The sequence below is a fragment of the Lolium perenne genome, chromosome 4 (genome assembly GCF_019359855.2).
Source record: "Lolium perenne isolate Kyuss_39 chromosome 4, Kyuss_2.0, whole genome shotgun sequence".
Classification (NCBI taxonomy): Eukaryota; Viridiplantae; Streptophyta; class Magnoliopsida; order Poales; family Poaceae; genus Lolium; species Lolium perenne.
The window spans coordinates 114,208,014-114,228,242 of NC_067247.2; the positions used below are offsets into that span (position 1 = coordinate 114,208,014).

Genomic DNA, 20,229 nt, shown 5'->3' on the forward strand with positions numbered 1-20,229 from the left:
AAAAGGATGCCAACAACAAAAAAACAGGCGCAACAAAGTGCACAGGGCCCAGATACGTATAGCCGGGCCTCTCCATGCGAGTTGACGCAGCGAACGAGGGACAAGCAAAGTTACAGAAATTGCTCAAAAAAAAAAAAGCAAAGTTACAGAACGACTGAACAATCCTGACGGCACGTATATCTAATCAGACGGCTCAGGTAGTCAAAACGATGTGGAGCTTCCTAGGTAGACAAGTTATATTGCTCAGAAATATCGGAATTTTTCCGTTCGAATTTATTCAAAAGAAATCTGAATTCAATTTTTTTAGCTCTAAACAAAAAGTGCTACGTTAATATTGCATATTTTGTTGAGCGATGCAGCGGTACCAGCATTCTGTTCATTTGCGACAGGTAACAGGCTCGATCCCAGTATGAGAAACAATTCTTTTTTTGCCGCAAAACGCAGATTAAAATAGACAAAAAAGAAAGTTATGACCACAGGAATACTCGAACCCAAGACCTACAGCCAAAGCCATCCGCGTTTGGTTAAAGCCAGCCAGTCGCAAAAAACATCTATTATTTCATGCCATGTCATTTTGGAATTATTGATTATTTATACACTCTGCGAGTTCACGTACTTTTTTTTGAGATGCAATCTCGCAATACTTAGCACACTCAGAACCCGCCTGCTGGTGTCTCACATGTGCACGGCGGTGAGAAATGAAAGAGATAATATGAGGAAGAGGGAAAAAAATGAGAGGCTGACAGGTGGGCCTCACATCCACGTCAGCTCCTCATCCACGTGTTCTGCCAACTCATCCATTACAGACGGGCCCTATTGGACAGATTTGCAATTATAGTTGTGTCAAATGACTATTAGTCCTATTTGTAACACGTTGCCTCACAGGTTGTAGTTTTTTTTTGCAAAAATTAGCAAAACAGGTACTGACCTGTTACCCTAGCCTGAATTGTGATAGTTTTTTGTAATTTACTCTTTAGATAGACATCCAGCACCTACATTATCATATCTAAGTTGGAGAATCCTAGAAAATATGGCAATGCTAATGGATGCAGTCCAATGAAATGTAAACGAACTAAGGCATTAATTTGAATAGCCCCTAAAAAGAGAGGCTCGAAATAATGAACACAATGAAATGTACTGAACATAACTTATTGCTGGGATATGTCGGAAGGAGATCAAACAACATCTATAGTATAGATATTTTTAAAAAAACTACATGGTCTTTGAAAAGTTAACCACTAAGGTTGAGCACCCTGTTAGCCAGCTATTTTCTCAAATAGTGATGTTCCATGACAAAAAAAATGTAGTGTAGCATTGAGTTCTAGTGCAATCAACGGTGTATATATAGTCTGGCATAACAGATTTATCCTCCACATATTTATGAAGACAGAAACAAAAGTACAGGTGGTCATGTAAATATTGTCCAAATCGGTGGTCTTTGATCGTAGACAAACAATTTATTATACCATAATACACCGTAAAAGTCAGCCTATATAACTTAAGATAAGTATTGTTTACCCGACATGTTATTCCAGGACACGAAAGAACGCATGGGCCTTACGGAGAGTAAGGAGCAGAAGTAATTCCAGCTGGCAAGATTAATCTCACGATTGCCCACAACATGAGACAGAACTCATATTTTTTCAATAAAGAGCATGTATTAGTATTGGAGATACCAATTACACCCAGTCTCTACAACAACATCATACCCTAATAGCATAAAAGATGCACACATCCAAAAAAAAGAGAAAATAATAATAAAAAAAAAGACCCCGCTACAGAGATGCATAACTTGAAACAACAACACTGACGCCACCAAAACAACACCAGAAGATCAGCTTCTCCGTAAGCGACGCCTCCAAGACGGAAACAATGAACAAACACTGTCGTCGCCCGATCATAGATCTTAGGTTTTCACCCTTAAAAAAATCATCTCTCTCAAAAAAATGCCTTCAACAAGAACATTGTCAGGTACAACCAATTAAGGTCAGACCTTGGATTTTCACCCTGAAAGATAAGACTCTGAACTTCTCCTGTGCAGTTGTCCCCACATACCAGTAGTTGTTTTAAGTCACGAAGTACCAAGCCAATTCCACCTCACCACTAAGATCCGACCATCATAGCTATTCCACCGATCTCGGCTTGATGACCTTCTCCGCTAGCACCATGGAAATAAAACAAACTCCATGATATTAACAACCAACAGAGCTTCGAAGAGCTCCCTCTGAAACCAAACGAGTAGATAAAAAACAGGGGTGCGCACGACCGAAACCACCCAATCCAAAATCTTCAAGCATTATTCGCACAATGAATTTCACCGGCAGGGCCTTCCGGAACACGACAATACACCCAGACTGGTGGAAACAAGCGTCGGACAAAACTTCAAACTTGGTGTGAGAAGAATCATAGAACCACCACATTTATCCTTCGACGCGGACGAACAGGCCCCCACACCACCATCCGCTGCCTGACGATGATGAAGTGATTCAAAAATCAGATCGTCGCCTTGCTAAGTCGTCGTCGCCAAGCCCATGGAGGCCGCAGAGAAGAAGACTCGGCAGCAGGTTGCGTTCCCCGGCCAGGAACCCGACGGTGCTGCCCATGGTCGCCCAAACGAATCGGCCAAGGCCGTCCTCGTGGCAGACCAAGGAAGGCGAAGCAGAAAACGACCAGGCCCTCTAGGCCCAGATCAGGCCCACGCTGCCCCCAACTCGCCACGCCGCCGTCGCCCATCCGCAGGCGTGCAGCGCCCCGCGCCTCGCTGCCACTTCCGCACACCACCAGGCCCGCCCGCCACCGCGCCTCTAGCACCGGACTTGCTGGCCGCCCGAGAGAAGCCGCCGCCTCCAGCACGGGGACGCCGCCACACCATGAAGCCACCACACCGCTGTTAAGGCAGCCGCGCAGCCGCGCCCCTCGTCAAGCGCGCCGCCCTCACCGGCCCCGTTGGCCCGCGCCAAGTCCTCCGCGCGAGGGGGAGAGGAGTCCCCACCGCCACTAGTGCCTGGGCTTTGCCTAACGACGCCCTCCGGCGGCGGCGAGGAGAGGGAGGAGCAGGGAGAGGGGGCCTGGGCAGGTGGTGGCTAGGGTTCCCTCCCGTCGCCCATATGAGCGGCGAGGGGGAACGGTTCCGCCGTTCGAGATAGAACTCATATAGATGATCTTGCAGTATTCCTCTAGATAATCTCACAAAGTTGATACCTAAATGGGTTTTGCACATCGTGGCCGGGGCGGTTTTGCTATGTCTCAGTCAACTGCGATTTTCTTAAGTCTAAGTCATTTACAAAAAAGTGCTTTGAGTTTTCTGCTAGAAATATGCAGCTGGACCGAGTTGCACTTTTCTTTGAATTACAGTTGCACTTTTCTGAGGTGACCGAGACTTAAAAAAATCTCAGTCAACTAAGACATAGACACATCCTAAAAAAATTGGGTAAAAAGCTTGTGTCTATGTGTGATTGTGAGCTTCGTCTCGTACGTCAATTGAGTTCGCCCCCTCTCCCGCCGAACCAAAATGGGAGCTCCATTCCCCGGTGTCTAAATACACGACATGGCACCGACTCTGATTCCATGCGGCGGATGACCCGGATCACCGGATGAGTTCGTGGGGCAGCGGGCGGCGATGCTCGCCTCCTTCAACGAGGTTCTGTCGGTGGTGGACTCATCCGTCGAGGCATGGTCACACTCCTAGGCAAAGAAGGAGGCGGCGGAGCGTGCGCGCCGCCTCGGGATCCTTGTCGAGCTCGACGATGATTCGTCTCCGCGTCGTTGCGGCAACCCCGGCCAAGGATGCAACAACGCGCCGCCGCCCAAGGACGAGCGCAATGACACCGGCGACAGATCCAATGGCAACTACATTGCCTTTACCATCGCCTCAGACTTTTGTTGTTGATTTTAGTTGTCAGTTTTTAAATTTGTAAAAACTATGTTTTGTTTCATCGAATCCAGTCGAGTTTGGTTCAATTCGAGTCCTAATTTAAACTTTTGAATTGAATCCCGTCACTGTAGTCAACCCCACACACGCCCACACAGCGCCCCCGCCGCCCCTCTATCTCCCATCGGCACGCAACCCTAGCATCGAGCGGCCCTCCGTCGCCAAAGCCGCCCTCCCGCTGTCGTTTCCATGAATATCCGTGCTGCCGGACTCCCGAACGCCGAGTGAAGCGTCGCCTCCTGGCCGGATGGCTTCCAGCTCGTGGTCCAGTCTCCTCCAAATCTGATCCATCTCCAGCAAGCAGCCAAGCACCTCCAAGCCGGACGACCTACTCCTTCCTTAAATCCAACCCCGGTCTATAGAATCAGCCGATCGATACTCACGATCTCAGATGCAGTGATGGAGCTGCGCTCCTGTGGTAGCAATCCCCGCGCACAATTATAACTGCAGTATCACTAGCGGGATATAAATTTTGTTTGGCCTGAGATCTGAATCGTATTTGGCTTTTTCTTTTCAACAATATGACGTCGTTCTCTCTTTCTCACTGGAGATTTCCTTTTCAATTTCATTTTACTGATTGACTTATGTGTTTTCATAAACAAGTCCGAGACATAACGAGCTCCTATATCACCCAGTTTCAGAAATCGAAGATGACAAGTGTGGGTTTTCTCTACAGCTAGCTGGTACTCCTAAATCCCTTGCTTCTCAAGACACTTGTTACCAAGGTAACTCTCCTTTACAGACAACTCATTTTTATACTATATTATATCTTACTATTTGGTAGTTGGAATCAAATTTAGGACATGCTGGCCATAATCAAGCTAGCTGGTAGCAGATAAACAGGGTTAAGTTTCCATGCGTAGAGGGTATATTGGAAATTTAATCATGGACCCACTTTATCTTTTTGTTAATTACAGAATCTGGGTGCCAAAAGTTCTTATTCGATTTTAAGTTTTCAACTTATTTCCATGCATACTTTTGTATGAAAAAATCATAATCATAATGTGCTAACTGTAATTCGTATGCCCTTCTTTTTCCATGTACCCTTTCTATATGAGATATTTTTCCAGTGCTTATGATTTAGTTTTCCAGGGTTGCTATGGCAGTGGTATCTATGTTTCTTGCTGCCATCGACGGTTGCGTCAAGTCTTGACAAACCATCTGCTGCTGTGTCTTCCGCGCCGAAGATGCAAAGTCCTCTGTCCTTGCCCCATGCCGTGGCACATAATTCGCAGAAGCAGTTGGTCCGCGCCGAAGGCAGATGCGGCCGTGTGGAGCTCGCCATTGGTGCGGAGGATGGCTAAGAACACAGGAGTGGACGCACTGTCGAATCCTCTGCGTGCATCCATCTGCAATCCATGGGAGTCCATGGGTGTCGCCACCGGCGGTGCAACTTACCGGCGGAGGCACGGCTGCCATCTCCTGCATCTTCATCTCCTCATCCATGGTAGATGTGAAAGGGCAGGAAGCAGCCATGCTGGTTCATCAATACAGCAGGCTTCTAGCGTCCACACCTGGTATGACACATAGGCGACTACGTCACTGTTGTTCACCCCCATCATCCACGAACAAGTAACTGAATGAAGGCATGAACAGGGATGCTAGCTAGCTGATTATGGTGTAATTGGAATGATGTATGTAGTGTAAATTTTCCTATCGATTTTTTTTTTTGAAAATGGTCATAACCTATACTGATTCAGGCCCAAGTTTTTCGCCGTTAAATTTGATCTTTTTTTTTCCTTTGGAAAGACTATATACAACTAAGGAACTTATTATATTGTACATATACTACATACCTGATACGTCCACATCTTTGTATATGAATAAAGTTATTTGATGTTAAGATGCCAAAAGATCTTAATTTTACATTATATATCCCAGGATGAGTTTCTGATGAACTTGCTAAAGGTTTCCTTGTGAAAAAAATGTTCTTGTATTGGACATTGACATCCAGTTTCTCTGCACTCTTTGCAGGGACGGAGCCAGAAATGAAGTATAAGGGGCGCAATCTTAGTATGAGGGGCCAGAACTAGATAAAATCATACAAATAATGAGCTGCTATGGCTTGTGTTCAAAGGAAAATCATGAGCATAGGGGGGGCTGCGCCCCCCTCGTCCCCCTTGTCTCCGTCCCTGACTCTTTGGTTTGCATAAGAGTCCATACCTGCTTGAAGCATCCGAGTCTTGATGTTTGCATTTTCTTTTTTTAGGAGCTATCATGTACACCCAATATGAACATGACCCAAGACTACCAGGCATGGTTTTTGATACAGTTGTAGAGACGAGAAGGTCACCGAGAAGGACACCATGAAGTGGTATCTATTCACCTTGTTCATTTGTTTTTGATTCCAGCTCCAATTGTTGGTGGTGACTGATGGGATCAGGTAGGTGCCGTGTTCTTTTGTTGTCAAAATACAACTCCAATTGCTGGTAGTGAGGGATAGGATCAGGCATGTGCACCTTTAATGACCCACTACCAAAGGCTTGAATGCCACTTTGAGATGTCTTTGCAGCTCAAAGTTCATAGTTTGATTTTATTCTCTTTATTACTTACCCGGCTGTAATACTTTCATGAATTAGGTCGTGCTCTACTAAATTCGCACCTAATAAACATACTTAGCGCCCAAATAAATTTGCGGATCCTCGCCCAAATAAATTCACAAATCCTCAAGCGAATTAGGAAGAGGATGCACAACATACTAGCTGCTCAACATATTCTCGATTAAATAATCAGGCCATTTAATTCTGCATGTGACTTGGTGTCAGTTCTGAAATTGAATTATAATCAGCGACATATTGATTTAAAGAGATCTTTGTTCAGAATTATCTGAAGGCATAAATATCTACTTCGGTCAAGAAGCTTTCTACTCAACCATGGCTTATACTTTGACAAATGTTATGATCCTGTACCTAGAATGTAGTAAGTACTTCATGAGGACATGCAGTACTCATAAGTACTGCAATAAACTTAGAAGCTACGTAGTTGAGAACAGAGTATCAATTATCATTTGTATTCATGTCCAGTGGATGACGAGATTTATGGTGGTGTAGGCAATCACTGGGTCCTCCATCGGGACGTGGAATACTGGAATCGAAGAATGTGTTGCAGGATATATTAGGTAATCTTGCATTCCCTTCTCTTGGTCAATACATTTACATCAGTTTCCACCATCGAGCAATGTGATTTGCTAGGTGAAGATGATACGTTGATTCACAAGTAGATGTAGAATTAGCGGCATTATACTTGGACTACTTATCTTCTTATTTTCTGGGAAGGAGATCTTCATGTGTCCTGATGTCAGACCAGTTGTGGATGCAATTTTCCGATGAACCAAAACTGAATTCAGCATGAGGAGAGAGTAAATCCTGCATGGTTGTACCATAGATGGAATGGACCTAATGGACATATACATATTGTAATGTTAATAGTTGAGTTCTCTTTCTTAATAAGGGGAGGCACGCGGTCTATTGTCCAATAAAATAAGTTATAGGAACAATAAAATAAGTTATATAAAAAAGAATTAATGCAAACATTTATCCTTATGTATGAGAGGCTCCTGGATGACGCCCAGTCCTCAATCTTTTATCCTTATGTATGAGAGGCTCAATGAAGTGTGCACAAACGCAAGAATTCCTCAGCATCTCTTAAGCATAAGACCATGATGCTTTAGTTTTAAAATTAACTCGGTCTGTTCTTTCACAGAGATGGTCACTAGAGCAAACTATGAGCGCCACATTGTTATGGACCTCACAGAGACACTGGAGCTCAAGGGAATGGAAGGTTCGGGTATTGACATTGATGATTTCGCGTTTCATATTTTTTGATGAGAAGGTCCAGGTGAAGGTAAATAACTTAGGACAATGTACGAGCTCATAACCATGTAAATAAGGTTGTTAATTAATTAATAATTCAAGTAGACAGTTTGATACTTTTGTTATTGATGTTTGCATTCCAAAGCTCTAAACTGAATTCCTATGATGATCTAGAACACCACTCATACTTGGTATGCTACTCCTGGCAGGTTTAGTTAAAAAGTTGGTGAACAAGAGGTGTAAGACATTATTCATCTTTTTTATTTACCATAAGGTGATTCGCAAAATCAACCAGATTGGCCACTTGAAGTTTTGAAGGATAATCTGAGCCCTTAACAAATACATCATATTTCATGGAAAGCAGTCTGAGCAAGAGTGTATTTTTAGCCATGTATCTGTTTTATAATTTGAGAATTGATACAGTACCAGAAGATACCATATTCCAAAATGAAGAGAGCACTTTTTTTGCAAACTCTCCTTTGCCATGAAAAGAAACACAATGTCACTGCGTTTTCTCGAGAAAAATAATGAAGAGAGCACTTTTTGACTGTAGAAGAGCTTATCTCTTAGTATTATAGTTTGAGAACTAAGGTAATACCATATCATCGATCATCCTTTCTTACAGTGATTCATAGAAGTTTCGTTGTAGTATTTAGAAAAAAATACCCTTTCTCATAGTCATCCATAGAAGTTCAGTTCTCATGATATGATTTTACCAAGATCATCTCTAGGCTTTCCATTTTCCCCAGTTCATAGTGTGGTATATGCTGCAGGGTTCCAGCATGTTGTCGCAAAGCTCTGTCAATCTTTGGTTCAGAAAATGTCTACTTCCTTGTTTCCCTTGCTGCACATGGTGAAAATACATATGCAACGAAGAAGTTAATTTTATGTTAGAAATGCATAGTATAGTACAGTATAGTGTTATTGTTATTATGTCAGATGATTCTCACAGGACACATGCTCTCCATGTATGACTATGTCTCTACCAGAACTAACTACTGCCGTGTGATGCTCATCTGTGATTTATTAGTAGTATGGAGTCCATCGTTTCCTGTGTAATAGATAAATATACACTTTTTCTTGTTGCCCGACTATTGTGAAATGGGCATGATCTGCAGATTTGTGTACTTTAGGTACTCCCTCTAGACCTACATATTTCTCACGGGTTTAATGAAACTAGACATATTTATCCTATATTTTAACTAAATCTGTGACAATTATGTAGGACCAAACGGAGTAGCTTTTTGCACCGAAGGTTTTGTTAGTTTTAATTTCTTTTTTTTGTGGGTGATATTTTATTGCTTCTTATGTAGATGAGTGCACTGGAGCTAATATATCTGTGCATCATATATATATTGTGTACTCTATTCAATCTTGCTTCAGTTTTCTACCCACATCAACTTCCTCATCTTCACTCATAGGATTTCTCTTAGAGCCATTGCCAGACGAGGAGGATGATGACTCTAGCATCAGAAGCTACACAAAAGACTATGGAAAATCTCATTTGAGCAAGATGCGTCGGTTCGCCATTGACTACTTTCCTGCCTCATATGAGAATGGAAAAGTGGAAGATTTTCTGCTTCTGTGGATGCTATTGAAACCACAGTGAGGTTTTTTCTTCGGTTTACTAGGGCGAAAAATGATGGTCCTTGTCCTCCACACCGGAAGATCGACCCATCGCCGTTAAAGGTCCTACTACAACACTGAAGCCTAGCGGAGTGGCTCAAGAGCTTCGGGTGGATCATAGGACTTGTGGATGGATGTAGGCCGGAGCACCACACAAAGCAGGAGGTCGAGGTAGGCAGCAGACCGACACGGTACACAACAAACACTACACCAGGACCGCTTCCTAGTGACTCAAAAGACTAAACCCTAGACCCTAAATAAGGACTCAGCAGTGGGCTACGGACGCAAGGTGTGCAGCACGGTCCATCTCATAGCCGCAAAAGTTTCTCCATCCATGGCACTCGACGCCGCCCGCAAGCTTCTCCAGGGACCTGGTCGCGAGGTTCAACATGAATGCGCCGCTGGTGGCTTCTCCTCCTTCTCTGATGGTGAATAACACCGTGCCGCTCTTCTCGTTGAACCACCGCAACTTAAGTGCGGTCGATGGCCTCGTCGGGACCTCGGGAAGTTTGATCAATTCATGGAACTCCCACTCACTAGCCGAGCTCGGCTTCAGGCTCTCGATGGTGATGATGAGACGGCGGATGAATAGTGCGAAGACGAAGCTTAGGTTCCCGTCCGGTGTCACTCCCAGCAAGCGGTAGTCCGGAAAATAGTGGTTGTTGTAGGACACGAAGCACACGTCCATGAGTGCGCCGTCGAGGCGCACGCCCAACGCTGCACGGTGCATGGGCCAGTAGGCCACTCCGCGGACCACGACAGCGGGGCCTAGCCGGCGCAGCTTACCGGCATCCATCTTGGCGCCGGGCATCCTGCCTTCCGGCCTCCAGCTACCGACGTCGGAGGAGAAGATCCGCATCGCCGTGAAACTGCGGCGGTTGTAGACGAGGAGCACGCGGAAGAAGCCGAGCGGAGTGCTGGCGTCAAGATCGTCGCCCGTGAGAATGGCGCACGCGTAGTACCCGGGGCAGTCCTCGCCGGAGAGGGCTGGAAGCACGGACACCTCCCCAGTCATGGGGTTGTAGACGCTGAGGGTGAGGCCTTGGGCTCGCTCCTCGCGCCGGAGCTCCAGGACGAGGCGCCCGTTCCGGGACGCGACCGGGCGGGCATGCTCGAACAGGCCGCCCAAGAGATGGGAGCCCAGCGACAGCGTGCCTAGGAGGTGCGAGGCGGACGCTGTCGGCACGAAGGTCGGCTGCGCGGAGTCACAAGGTCGGCGGCGCCTGTGGAAGGCGCGGACGTCTTCGTTTTCTTGATGGAAGAAGCCGAGGGTGAGGTGCGTCTGGTACCGTGTGGGTGGAGGCAGTGAGCGGCAGATGGCGGCGGCGTGCGTGGCCACGGCGAAGCCCCAGCGGCGGCACGTGGAGGAGAAGCGCGCGACGTCGGCGGCGCCCGAAGATGCGCGGGCGATGATCTCGGTGAGGACGTCGGCCGGTAGGACCTCATCGCCATCGGCGCGCCTGGTTTTGCTCCGGCGATGGCGTCGCGATAGCCAGCCGTTGGGGTATGGCGTCGGCCCGGAGCGGGCGCGATCGAGGCCGAGGCGTCGTCGAAGCGGCGGCATTATCGATCAGGGCCAGTTAATCGGAATCTGTTTTCGAGCCTTCTCTCTGTCGAGGGCATATTTGTAGGGCTGGCGCGATCGCATCGATCAACCATACGACGCGCGGACGGATTGCTCTCCGACTCCGGTTCCGAATCCCGGACAAAGCAAGTATTTTTTTTTACTAAAAAAGAGATGTGTTCGTTTCTAATCAGGCGGAGGCTCGCAACCTCCGACTCAACAGCGCGCGCGAAGCACGTCTTTCTCCCTCTGATTTTTCTGCGCGTTCCCCTTTCTCCTCCTCTGCAATGCAATCCGCACCCAGCCGCTGTTGGAAATAATCTAAACTTACCAAAGGATGAGAGGTAAATTTGGGTTAGTTTCCTACTATTCTTGCGTGTAGGCTGCATGCCATAGTTAGCTAAGTGTCTTTGTAGTACTAGTTCATCTTGGTGTCCAGGTCGAGTTGGTCTAGGTCGGTTCACCTATACCAAGTTTAGGTGTCCTAGTCTGCTTAGTATTTGTTCGTGAGTCCAAGGTCAAGTCGATTAAGCTAGTTTAGGAAAGTAACAACTCGAGTCGGTTGTGTAGTCTTTGGTTCGTTCGTGTATATACACGATGGGTCTGTCTAAGTTTGTAATTGCAAGTTTTGACAGAATAAAGAGAAAAAAGACAAGGCACCGTACGTGCCTTTGGCAATATGTTTATGGTTGCGTCTGTTCATCTAGTTTGATGTGATCGATCCGTGGGTAAATCTCAGCAGCCGCGCCCCGCGTCCCACGGCCGGTCATGGCCTTCCTACGTAGTTGCTGCAAGGCGTGCCGCCGTTGCTCCACTCAATCCCCGTCGATGCAAGTTTGGTGTCGTCGGTGGCAGAGCTCCCGAGTGGCGATACTACAAGGACATACATGGATGGGTGTTCGAGGACTTTGACAACGATGCGATGGTGATGGCGCTGCTGCAAGGGCCACCATGCGGATGCGGAACTTGAGGTCGCCGGTGCTGCAACGACATCTGTGACGCTGCACCAAGAAGAGGGAGACGATTTTGATGCTACAACAAGAGGAGGCGGCGCTGCATCGGTGCGGCGAGGCTAGGCCGCTGGTGTTGCAAAAACAATTGGGCATTGCTTCGACCGACGTCGGTTGGTGCTGCAAGCCTGCAAAGTGGAGGCGATGCTGCTGCGAGTCTGAGCGGCGGAGGAGCTGCATACCCCATGTGGTGGTGCTACGAAGAAAGGGCGGCGGTGCTACCGCCCATCAATGGCGGGTGCTACCGGCCAAAATCATGATAATTCAAGCAAATTCCAGCGGTGCTAGCAGCACCGGTGATGGTTGGTGGTAGCACCGGCGACAGCGGCTCGCAACACATCGGGTGGCCGATGGAAGCATCGGTGGCGACCGGTGGTAGCACCGGCGATGGCGTCTCGTAGATGCTACATCGAGTGGATGCGGGAGCTGCGAAGGTTGGCCGACCGAGCTGCAAAAGCTGGTTGTCAATGCTACAAAGCCCGGCGGTGCTACTGCCGATGGCGGGAGGTTTTTCTGCCACCATTTCCAAGCGACCGCCCGACGGCGGTGCTGCCGACGATTTGTGGACGGTGCTTCAAGCGGCGAACGGTGGTGTTGTGTGAGCGTTTGGCGGGTTGCTAGTTGCTAGTTTGGCGTCAAGGCTCGCTCCGCTTGTGCATAGAACGATAGATCAAACTCAATTTGCTTTCATTAAAGGGAGGGCCCTACACGAGGGAGTGTTGGCCCTTCATGAGATCGCCAACGAGCTCCGTTCGAAAAAGCTAGGGGCATGTTTCTGAAGTTATACTTTGAGAAGGCCTACGATCGGGTGGACTGGGACTTCATGCGGGAGGTTCTCGACCGGAAAGGCTTCTCTCCGACTGTTGTTCATCGTCTTATGCAGTTGGTCTCGCATGGACAAACGGCGGTGAATGTTAATGGGGAGATTGGCCCCTTCTTTTGCAATGCTAGAGGGGTCAGGTAAGGGGATCTGCTATCCCCCATCCTCTTTGACTTCATGGTGGATGCCCTGGCGGCCATGTTGTCAAGGGCGAAGGAGGCGGGACACATTCTGGGTCTGGTGAGGCATCTGATTCCGGTGGGAGTCACTCACCTGCAATACGCATGATACTATGACCATGATCGAGTCGACGGACGAGGGCATTGCCAATTTGAAGCTCATTCTTATTAGTTTCAAACTGATGTCCGGGCTCAAGATAAACCTCTCCAAGAGTGAGGCTATCGTGGTAGGGACCACGGCAGGGGAGCAGGAGAGGGTGGCGCGCCTCCTTAACTGCAGGCTCGGGAAGTTTCCCATTAATTACCTAGGTCGTCCGATGAGTAATAAGACTTTCTGTCCCTCAGACTGGGAGTTTCTGACGGCCAAAGTCGGCAAAAGGGTAGAACCTTGGAAGGGGGCCTTCTTGGCTTCAGCAAGGCGTCTGGAGCTGACAAATTCTTGTTTGTTGAGGCTTCCTTTGTTCGCCATGAGCTTGTTTATGATTTTCGACTCGATGCATGCGGTGTTTGATATGGTCCGCTCACGCTTCTTTTGGGAAGGGGTGGGCGACAAACGCAAGTATCACATGGTTGATTGGGATACTGTGTCATCCTAAGGCGTTTGGGGGTTTGGGAATCCTCAACATTAGACACATGAACATTGCCTTGATGCTCAAGTGGATCTGGAAATTATACCAGAACGTTGAAGGGCTATGGGCTGACCTGATTAGGGCAAAGTATTTGGAGGATAATGATCTGTTTTCGCCTCTGGTTCCTACCAAGGGATCACAATTCTGGAACTCCATTCAGAAGATCAAGTGGTACTTCAAACTAGGGGCGAAACACTCTGTCAGTAATGGGAAACGGACTTTCTTCTGGCACGACTAGTGGTTGGGTGCCTATCCTCTCCGGGAGCGGTATCCGATCCTCTTTAGTTGTTGTGAGTCTTTGTTCACTACGGTGTTGGGGGCCAGGGACGGCCTGGGCTGGCGACTTCGATTTCATCGGCCCTTTACCCTAGCTGAGACAGTGGAATGGGATAATCTCAGTAGGGAGTTGAGCTTTTCTCAAGTAAGTACCCATGACGATGTGGTTTCTTGGCATTTAGAGGCCTCAGGTGACTTCACCGCTAAGTCGCTTTACCTCCGGTTGTCGTAGGGAGTGGCGGTGACACATTTTAGAGAGGTCTGGCGTACGAGGGTGCCACCTAGGATAATGGTCTTCCTATGGCAACTCGTCCGGGGACAATTTCCGTGCTTGATGCAGGTGTCTAAACGTAGGGGCCCGTCGTACGGACTTTGTTCCCTTTGCGACGAGCCCGAATATTGTGATCATATTTTCGAAGTGCTCGTTGGCGCGCTTTATGTGGGTGGGAGTTAGGGAACTCCTTCACTGTGCGTGGAACCCGGCTGGGGCGGGGGATTTTCTTGCCATTTCTCAAGGCTTGACGCGCGCGTACCGTAGAGTAGTTACTTTTTCGGCGTTGACTTGGACGTTGTGGAATATTAGAAATAAACTAAATATGGAAGGCACTCTTATTGGTAAACCGGCTAACACTTTGTTTAAAATGCTCGTCTACATGCAGCAGTGGAGGATGCTGGTGAAGTTAAAGGATATAGGCCTCGTGGATACGGCGATGGGGGCCATCCGACGTCTTCATGCTGAGCTCGCATTGCATGTGACCTGATTTATATTTGTTGTATCCTGGCACTTCTATGTCTTGTTTTAGTGTGAACTGCTATGAGTCTTGGTTGTCATAGCCCTCGGTCTGCGCCATGTCATCCACCCCCGCCTCTCGTCGGTGCGTGGAGGCGATCTCGGGATTCTTCCGCGACACAAGGGCGTCCAAGGCAGCAGCATTGGGTTCGACAGAGGATGTGGACTCTTCTTCGCCGGAGAGGGTCGGCCTGCGGTTGGTGGTGGTGGATCTTTGATCTATCACCGCGATCAGGCGGTGAGATGGAGGAGCATGGAAGCCGGCGATGGTGTCGCCGGTGGAGGGTTGGATTGGCCAGCCCGGGATGGTCGCCGACGTGGGGGTCCGACCTGAATAAAGGCGGCGGTCCTAGGGCCTCTCTTGCGTGAAGAGGAGGACCTACAGGAGGCCTAGAATCGTGATCTGGCCGGCGGGTTGAGTTCCGGAAGGCTCCGCTGGCGAGTGTAACAGTGCTTTGCCTGGAGTTTGCTGGATCGGGGGTATTCGGTCGTGCGCACCCATGCGTTTATTCCGACCGTTTGGTTCTAGAGGGAGCGGCGCGAAGCTCTTTTTCTGTGTTGACATCAAGTGACTATGGATCCATGATGAAAGTCGGAAGAAGAGAATTTCATGAAGGCCGGAGGGGAGGACTAGCTAAGGGAGGTTCAAGTCTCCACGCTGTTGAGGGGCTTGCTTGGTGTTCCAGGCTTCACAGCAGTGGTATGAAAGTGAGGGCGACAACACAGGTGAAGTGCAGAGTCCTACCTTTCAGGGTGAAAACCCAAGGTCTGGCCTTAACTGGTTGTGCCTGGCAATGACCTTGGTGGAGGCATTGTTTTGAGAGCGGGGACTATCTTCAGGGTGAAAACCTAAGATCTTTGATCGGGCGACGTCGGTGTTTGAGCACTGTTCCCTTCTTGGACGTCGTTTTTTTGGAGAGTCTGTATTTCAGGTGTTGTCATGGCGGTGGATGTATTGTTGTTGTTAGGCCCGAGATACTGTAGCGGGACTTTTGTTTCTTAGTTTTCTTTTTCTTTTTTTGGCTGTGTGCATCTGTAGTGTCATTAGGGTGATGCGTTGTTGCAGAGGCTGGGTGTAATTGGTATCTCTTGATATTAATATATTCCCTTTATCAAAAAAAAAGAGTCTTGGTTGTGGTTTAGTGATGTTTCGGGTTTGGGGGCCTGAATTCGCTTGTAAGCGGTGTTGTGTTGTTGTACCAGACTATGTGGAATGTTGTTTATGCTGCTTTATTAATTTCAAGCTAGGCTAAGGCCTTAAGTTTAAAATTTGCTACTAGACGGGGTCGTCGGTGCTGCAGGAAATCATGGCGGTGCTCCGGCGGTGGGCGGTGAAGCCCTTGTTAGCGTGCTCCGTGCTTCCAGCGGGGACAATCATAGGAGAAGGTGGGAGGGAGGCGTTAGTGCGGTCTGCCATGGGGGAGCTTTTCGGGAACGAACATGGTATTTTTTTCTTGTGGGGAAGCAGTGGGAGGAAGGTGGGGTAACGGACACGTGTCGTTCGCTAGACCCGGAGGCTCGAAGCGGTTGATCCTCCGGAGGATTATCAACATGGCCCTTTCTTATTTGTCATTCAGTTTTCACGTGACTTGTTCTCGCCATCAGAGGTCGTGACAAAAATCGCATGCTCCCATCCATAATAAATGTTGAAGTTTTGGTTTAAATTAAAACTAAAATTGTGACACTTACTATTATGGATTCCAGATTTTGCTTGTGTGCTGAAGCTGCATGTGCGTGTAGACCACCTGCATGCAGAACCTACAAAACCGTCCACTCTGCAGCGAAAAGCTTTTTCCAGGTGATTCACAAGATATAAAATACAGATACTAACTAATCTAGGCACCTAGCTAACTAAGATAGGATGCATTATTTGAAAAAAATGATTAGACATCCATATCCTGAGTGAGGGTCCCAGCCCCAGAGACAAAACAAACCAAAATAATCACAACCAAAGAAAAGATCGACAACCAGATATACTCTTTTTATCAAAAGAATTAGGTATTATCCCATAAAGGCTGTGTCTTTATAAGTTCAAAAACAAAATTTAAAGATAACAGTTTTTTTTAAAAAAAAGAGAGAGTTGTGTTTCCTAACTTGTCATTCAGTGTTCACGTGACTTGTTCTTTCCACCAGAGGCCGTGACAAAAAGTGCATGCTCCCTTCGTCCCTAAAAATTCACTACCGGTTTTTTTTACCTCTACCAGATGTGTTTTTTGCACTGCTAATGGTAGAGGCCGTCGTCACGAGTATACAACCACTGGCAATGTACCAGTGATGAGCATTTGAACCATCACGGGTACGATGCATCATTGACGATGCAATCGAGTTTGGTATGTCTCTAATAGTTGCTTCATCTGTCGAACGACGCACATCGGCGACATTCCAGTGGCGAGATTAAGAATGTTGTTCGCATTAGTAGTCTCTAATAGTTGCTTCATCTGTCGAACGACGCACATCGGCGACATTCCAGTGGCGAGATTAAGAATGCTGTTCGCATTAGTAGTTCTGAAGATCTGGCGAGAATAAACAAGACGAGGGTGTCAACACACTATTGAGTCGGTGAAGTGTCTGCATAATATGCGGCCGTCAATTCTAGCGTTCCTATGACGGACTTCGTTCCATACGAATGGTCATTAGTATCTTGTCACTAACGGCCTAGTTATTAATCGCTTGTCATTAGTAGTTCAACGCTAATGATTAGATTTCATGTCATGTTGTCATTAGTTGTTCACCGCTGATGAATAATGTTTTTTTCTTGATCGTCTCTGATAGTGTAATTTGAGACGTGCATCCGAATCTTGTCAAACGGTATATTTTTGACGCATTGGCGTTCATGTTTACTTTAAACGTCACTGGTCATGATTTTCAAATTTAAAAAATAATCTTGTATTACCATTTAAATACATTCTAAGGTAAGATACGTACAGAAGCGAATATTTCATACGTATATAATTCAGAAAATACATCAGAAGTATTCACTCCGTTCCATACTATAAGACGTTTTAGCAAGCTAATTAAGCTTATTAAGCTTGTTGTTTTAGCAAGCTTTCTATAAGATGTAGCTTATTAAGCTTGCTGTTTAATAGTTAGCTAAAACGTCCGGCCTATAGAAAAACAGAGACAGTAGCAATTTGCAACATAACTATTTACATCCGTTGAGTTTGTACCTCAACAATGGTCCTCATCTTCACATGGCAAATTCGTCAACTTCCAAAGAAAGAACAAAAATATATTAAGCAACACAACCTCAATTTGACCCTCCATCTTCAGTCCTAGGAAAAGGAGCTATCCCATAGAGGAGACACTCGTAACATTTTCGTGGAAATACCAAGATTCAGGTTTAATAGGCAGTATATCATGAATGTAGAGAATGCATAGGTGTGCAGGTAGTTAAACATTAACAAAGGAACAAGCTCAGAAAATTTTGGTTGGTGTAGGCCGGGTTACACATGTCTCACAATCTCGACCAGAAAAATTCGCTTGAAGATTCATTCCCTTGACTGCCAGCTGGAATATGAAGTCGATACTGTGGTGTGGCCTTGCTGGGCCGGTGTATGCGACGACCGTATGGAAGGACTGTGTACATGGGCTGGCACCTGACTAGTTGGCGTTGTACGTGGGCTGGTACACTTGGCAGGGCATGGGCCGGCACCCAGGATTTTTTAAGCGGCACATGTGCCCCTCGTCACCCGCCTACCTTCAATACCCCTCGGAATATTATGGTGACCCCCTCCCTCAACCCCAAGATCTGTTCCAGCTCCCTACCTCATTCGGTGGCGGTTTCGGGAGTGGGAACTTTTCCATGGCGGCGCTGAATGATGGGTTGGAGTTCTCCTTCGAGCATCTTGACATGGGGTACGAATCTATTAGTATAAGTTCATGCCTTTTTTAAGGGGATCATCGGGATTCAACCGAGATAGGGGGATAAGCGATGTAGGAACTTTTGCTCCTAGTGATTTAAAACAAGCAAGAAATTGCCTGTCCATCCTTGTGTAGTTTAGTGCCCCGTGAATGTCAGGGTCAGTGCTAGCAGAGGACCGTGTGGACGAGGGTTTGTTGAGGGCGATGGTACAGAGGTGAGTGGTGGAGATACCGAGCTACATGTAGCTCGGCCTCCAAATGTGGTTTTCGATGCATGATACTTATATATGATACTACCCACTATGGTCAGCCTAACTGTGGAGATTGAGAAAAATAATAAGAAAAAGTCTAAAGTAAAAACGCTTTGATACAACTGGTTGATCCTCAATTAGTGACGTGCACACATGGCCAAACCCACAACTGCTATCACCGACTCCATGAGCTTAATGAATATCTGGCATGCTTTTAATAACTGAATAAGGACACTTGGATTCGCCCTATATAAAGATTTGGTGACAGCTGCCAATATGAAGGGTTGGTACATCTATGCCTCAAAAGACAAGCGGTCGCGACTGGTTTGCGGGATGATCTGGTTTCCTCCAATTTCTCACTCATGTTAGTATAACATCCTAACCCGCCCCCCTCCCGGGCGGCGGCGGAGGCTCCTCCTCCCCCCGCGCCCCACAGCCACCCGCCGCCCGTCGCCCTCGGTTGCTGCCGCTGCCTGCCGCGGCCCCGACCCCGGCGCTGGCCTCGGCCCTAGCCCCCGTGCCTCGGCCTCGGCCATGGCCCCGACCCTGGCCTGGCTCTAGCGGTGGTGGCGGCACCCCCTCCGTCGAATCGACGCGGGGGAGAAGAGGGTTTCCGCGGTGGCATTCCATGGGAGGTGATGTAGCGCTGGTGGAGGAAACCGGGCGGCACGACTACTTGGCCGGGGCGAGGCTCTCCGTCGGTAGCCATGGAGGATTCGGTGGAGCGGTGGTGGCCTCCGTCCCCGATATTGGTTCGGCGGTGGTACGCATGATCCGCGTCGTTGTCCTCTTCCTTGGTGATCCAGCAGGAGGGATTGGCGGCGTGGGGGATGCTGATCTTGCTTTGTTTTTTGTGGCGGTCCTCGGGTTTCTCGCATGCGAGGATGAAGATCTTCCGGAGGTTAGTTTGCTTTGATCTAGCTGGAGAGATTAGTTCCGGAAAGCTCCGCTGGCAAATGGAACAGTGCATCTTTTGCCAGCAATTTGATGGATCGGGTGGTATTCGGTCGCGCACACCCATGTTTTTATTCCGAGCGTTTGGTTCCGGAGGGAGCGGCGCGAATCTCTATTCTGTGTTGACATCTGGTGACTTTTTGGTCCATGGTGAAGTCAGAAAAAGGGATATCATGAAGGCCGGATTGGTAGTCTGGCTAAAGGAGGTTCGAGTCTCCGTGATGCTGAGGGATCTGCTTGGCGTTTCGGGCTCTGCAGCAGTGGTATGCATGTGGAAGCGGCAACACAGGGAAAGTTCAGAGTCTTACCTCTCAGGGTGAAAACCCAAGGTCTGGCCTTAATTGGTTGTGTCTGGCAATGTTCTTGTGGAGGCATTGTTTTAAGAGTGTGGACTATCTTCAGGGTGAAAACCTAAGACCTTTGGTCGAGCGACGACGGTGTTGGTGCACTGTTTCCTTCTTGGAGCCGTCGCTTTTGGAGAGTCTGTACTTCAGGTGTTTTCACGGTGGTGGTTGTATTACTGTTG

At 47.7% G+C, this 20,229-nt stretch overlaps 1 protein-coding gene and 1 long non-coding RNA gene across 2 annotated transcripts in view; both read right to left on the bottom strand.

Annotated features, from left to right (window-relative positions):
• The window catches only part of LOC139830897 (uncharacterized), a 244,015-nt gene that overhangs the window by 45,856 nt on the left and 177,930 nt on the right, over positions 1 to 20,229 (bottom strand). The window lies entirely within an intron of this gene.
• On the bottom strand, positions 9,635 to 10,933 carry LOC127347102 (uncharacterized). The gene has a single exon (XM_051373327.2). It carries the CDS (start codon positions 10,931 to 10,933, stop codon positions 9,635 to 9,637), a length of 1,299 nt encoding a protein of 432 aa, XP_051229287.1.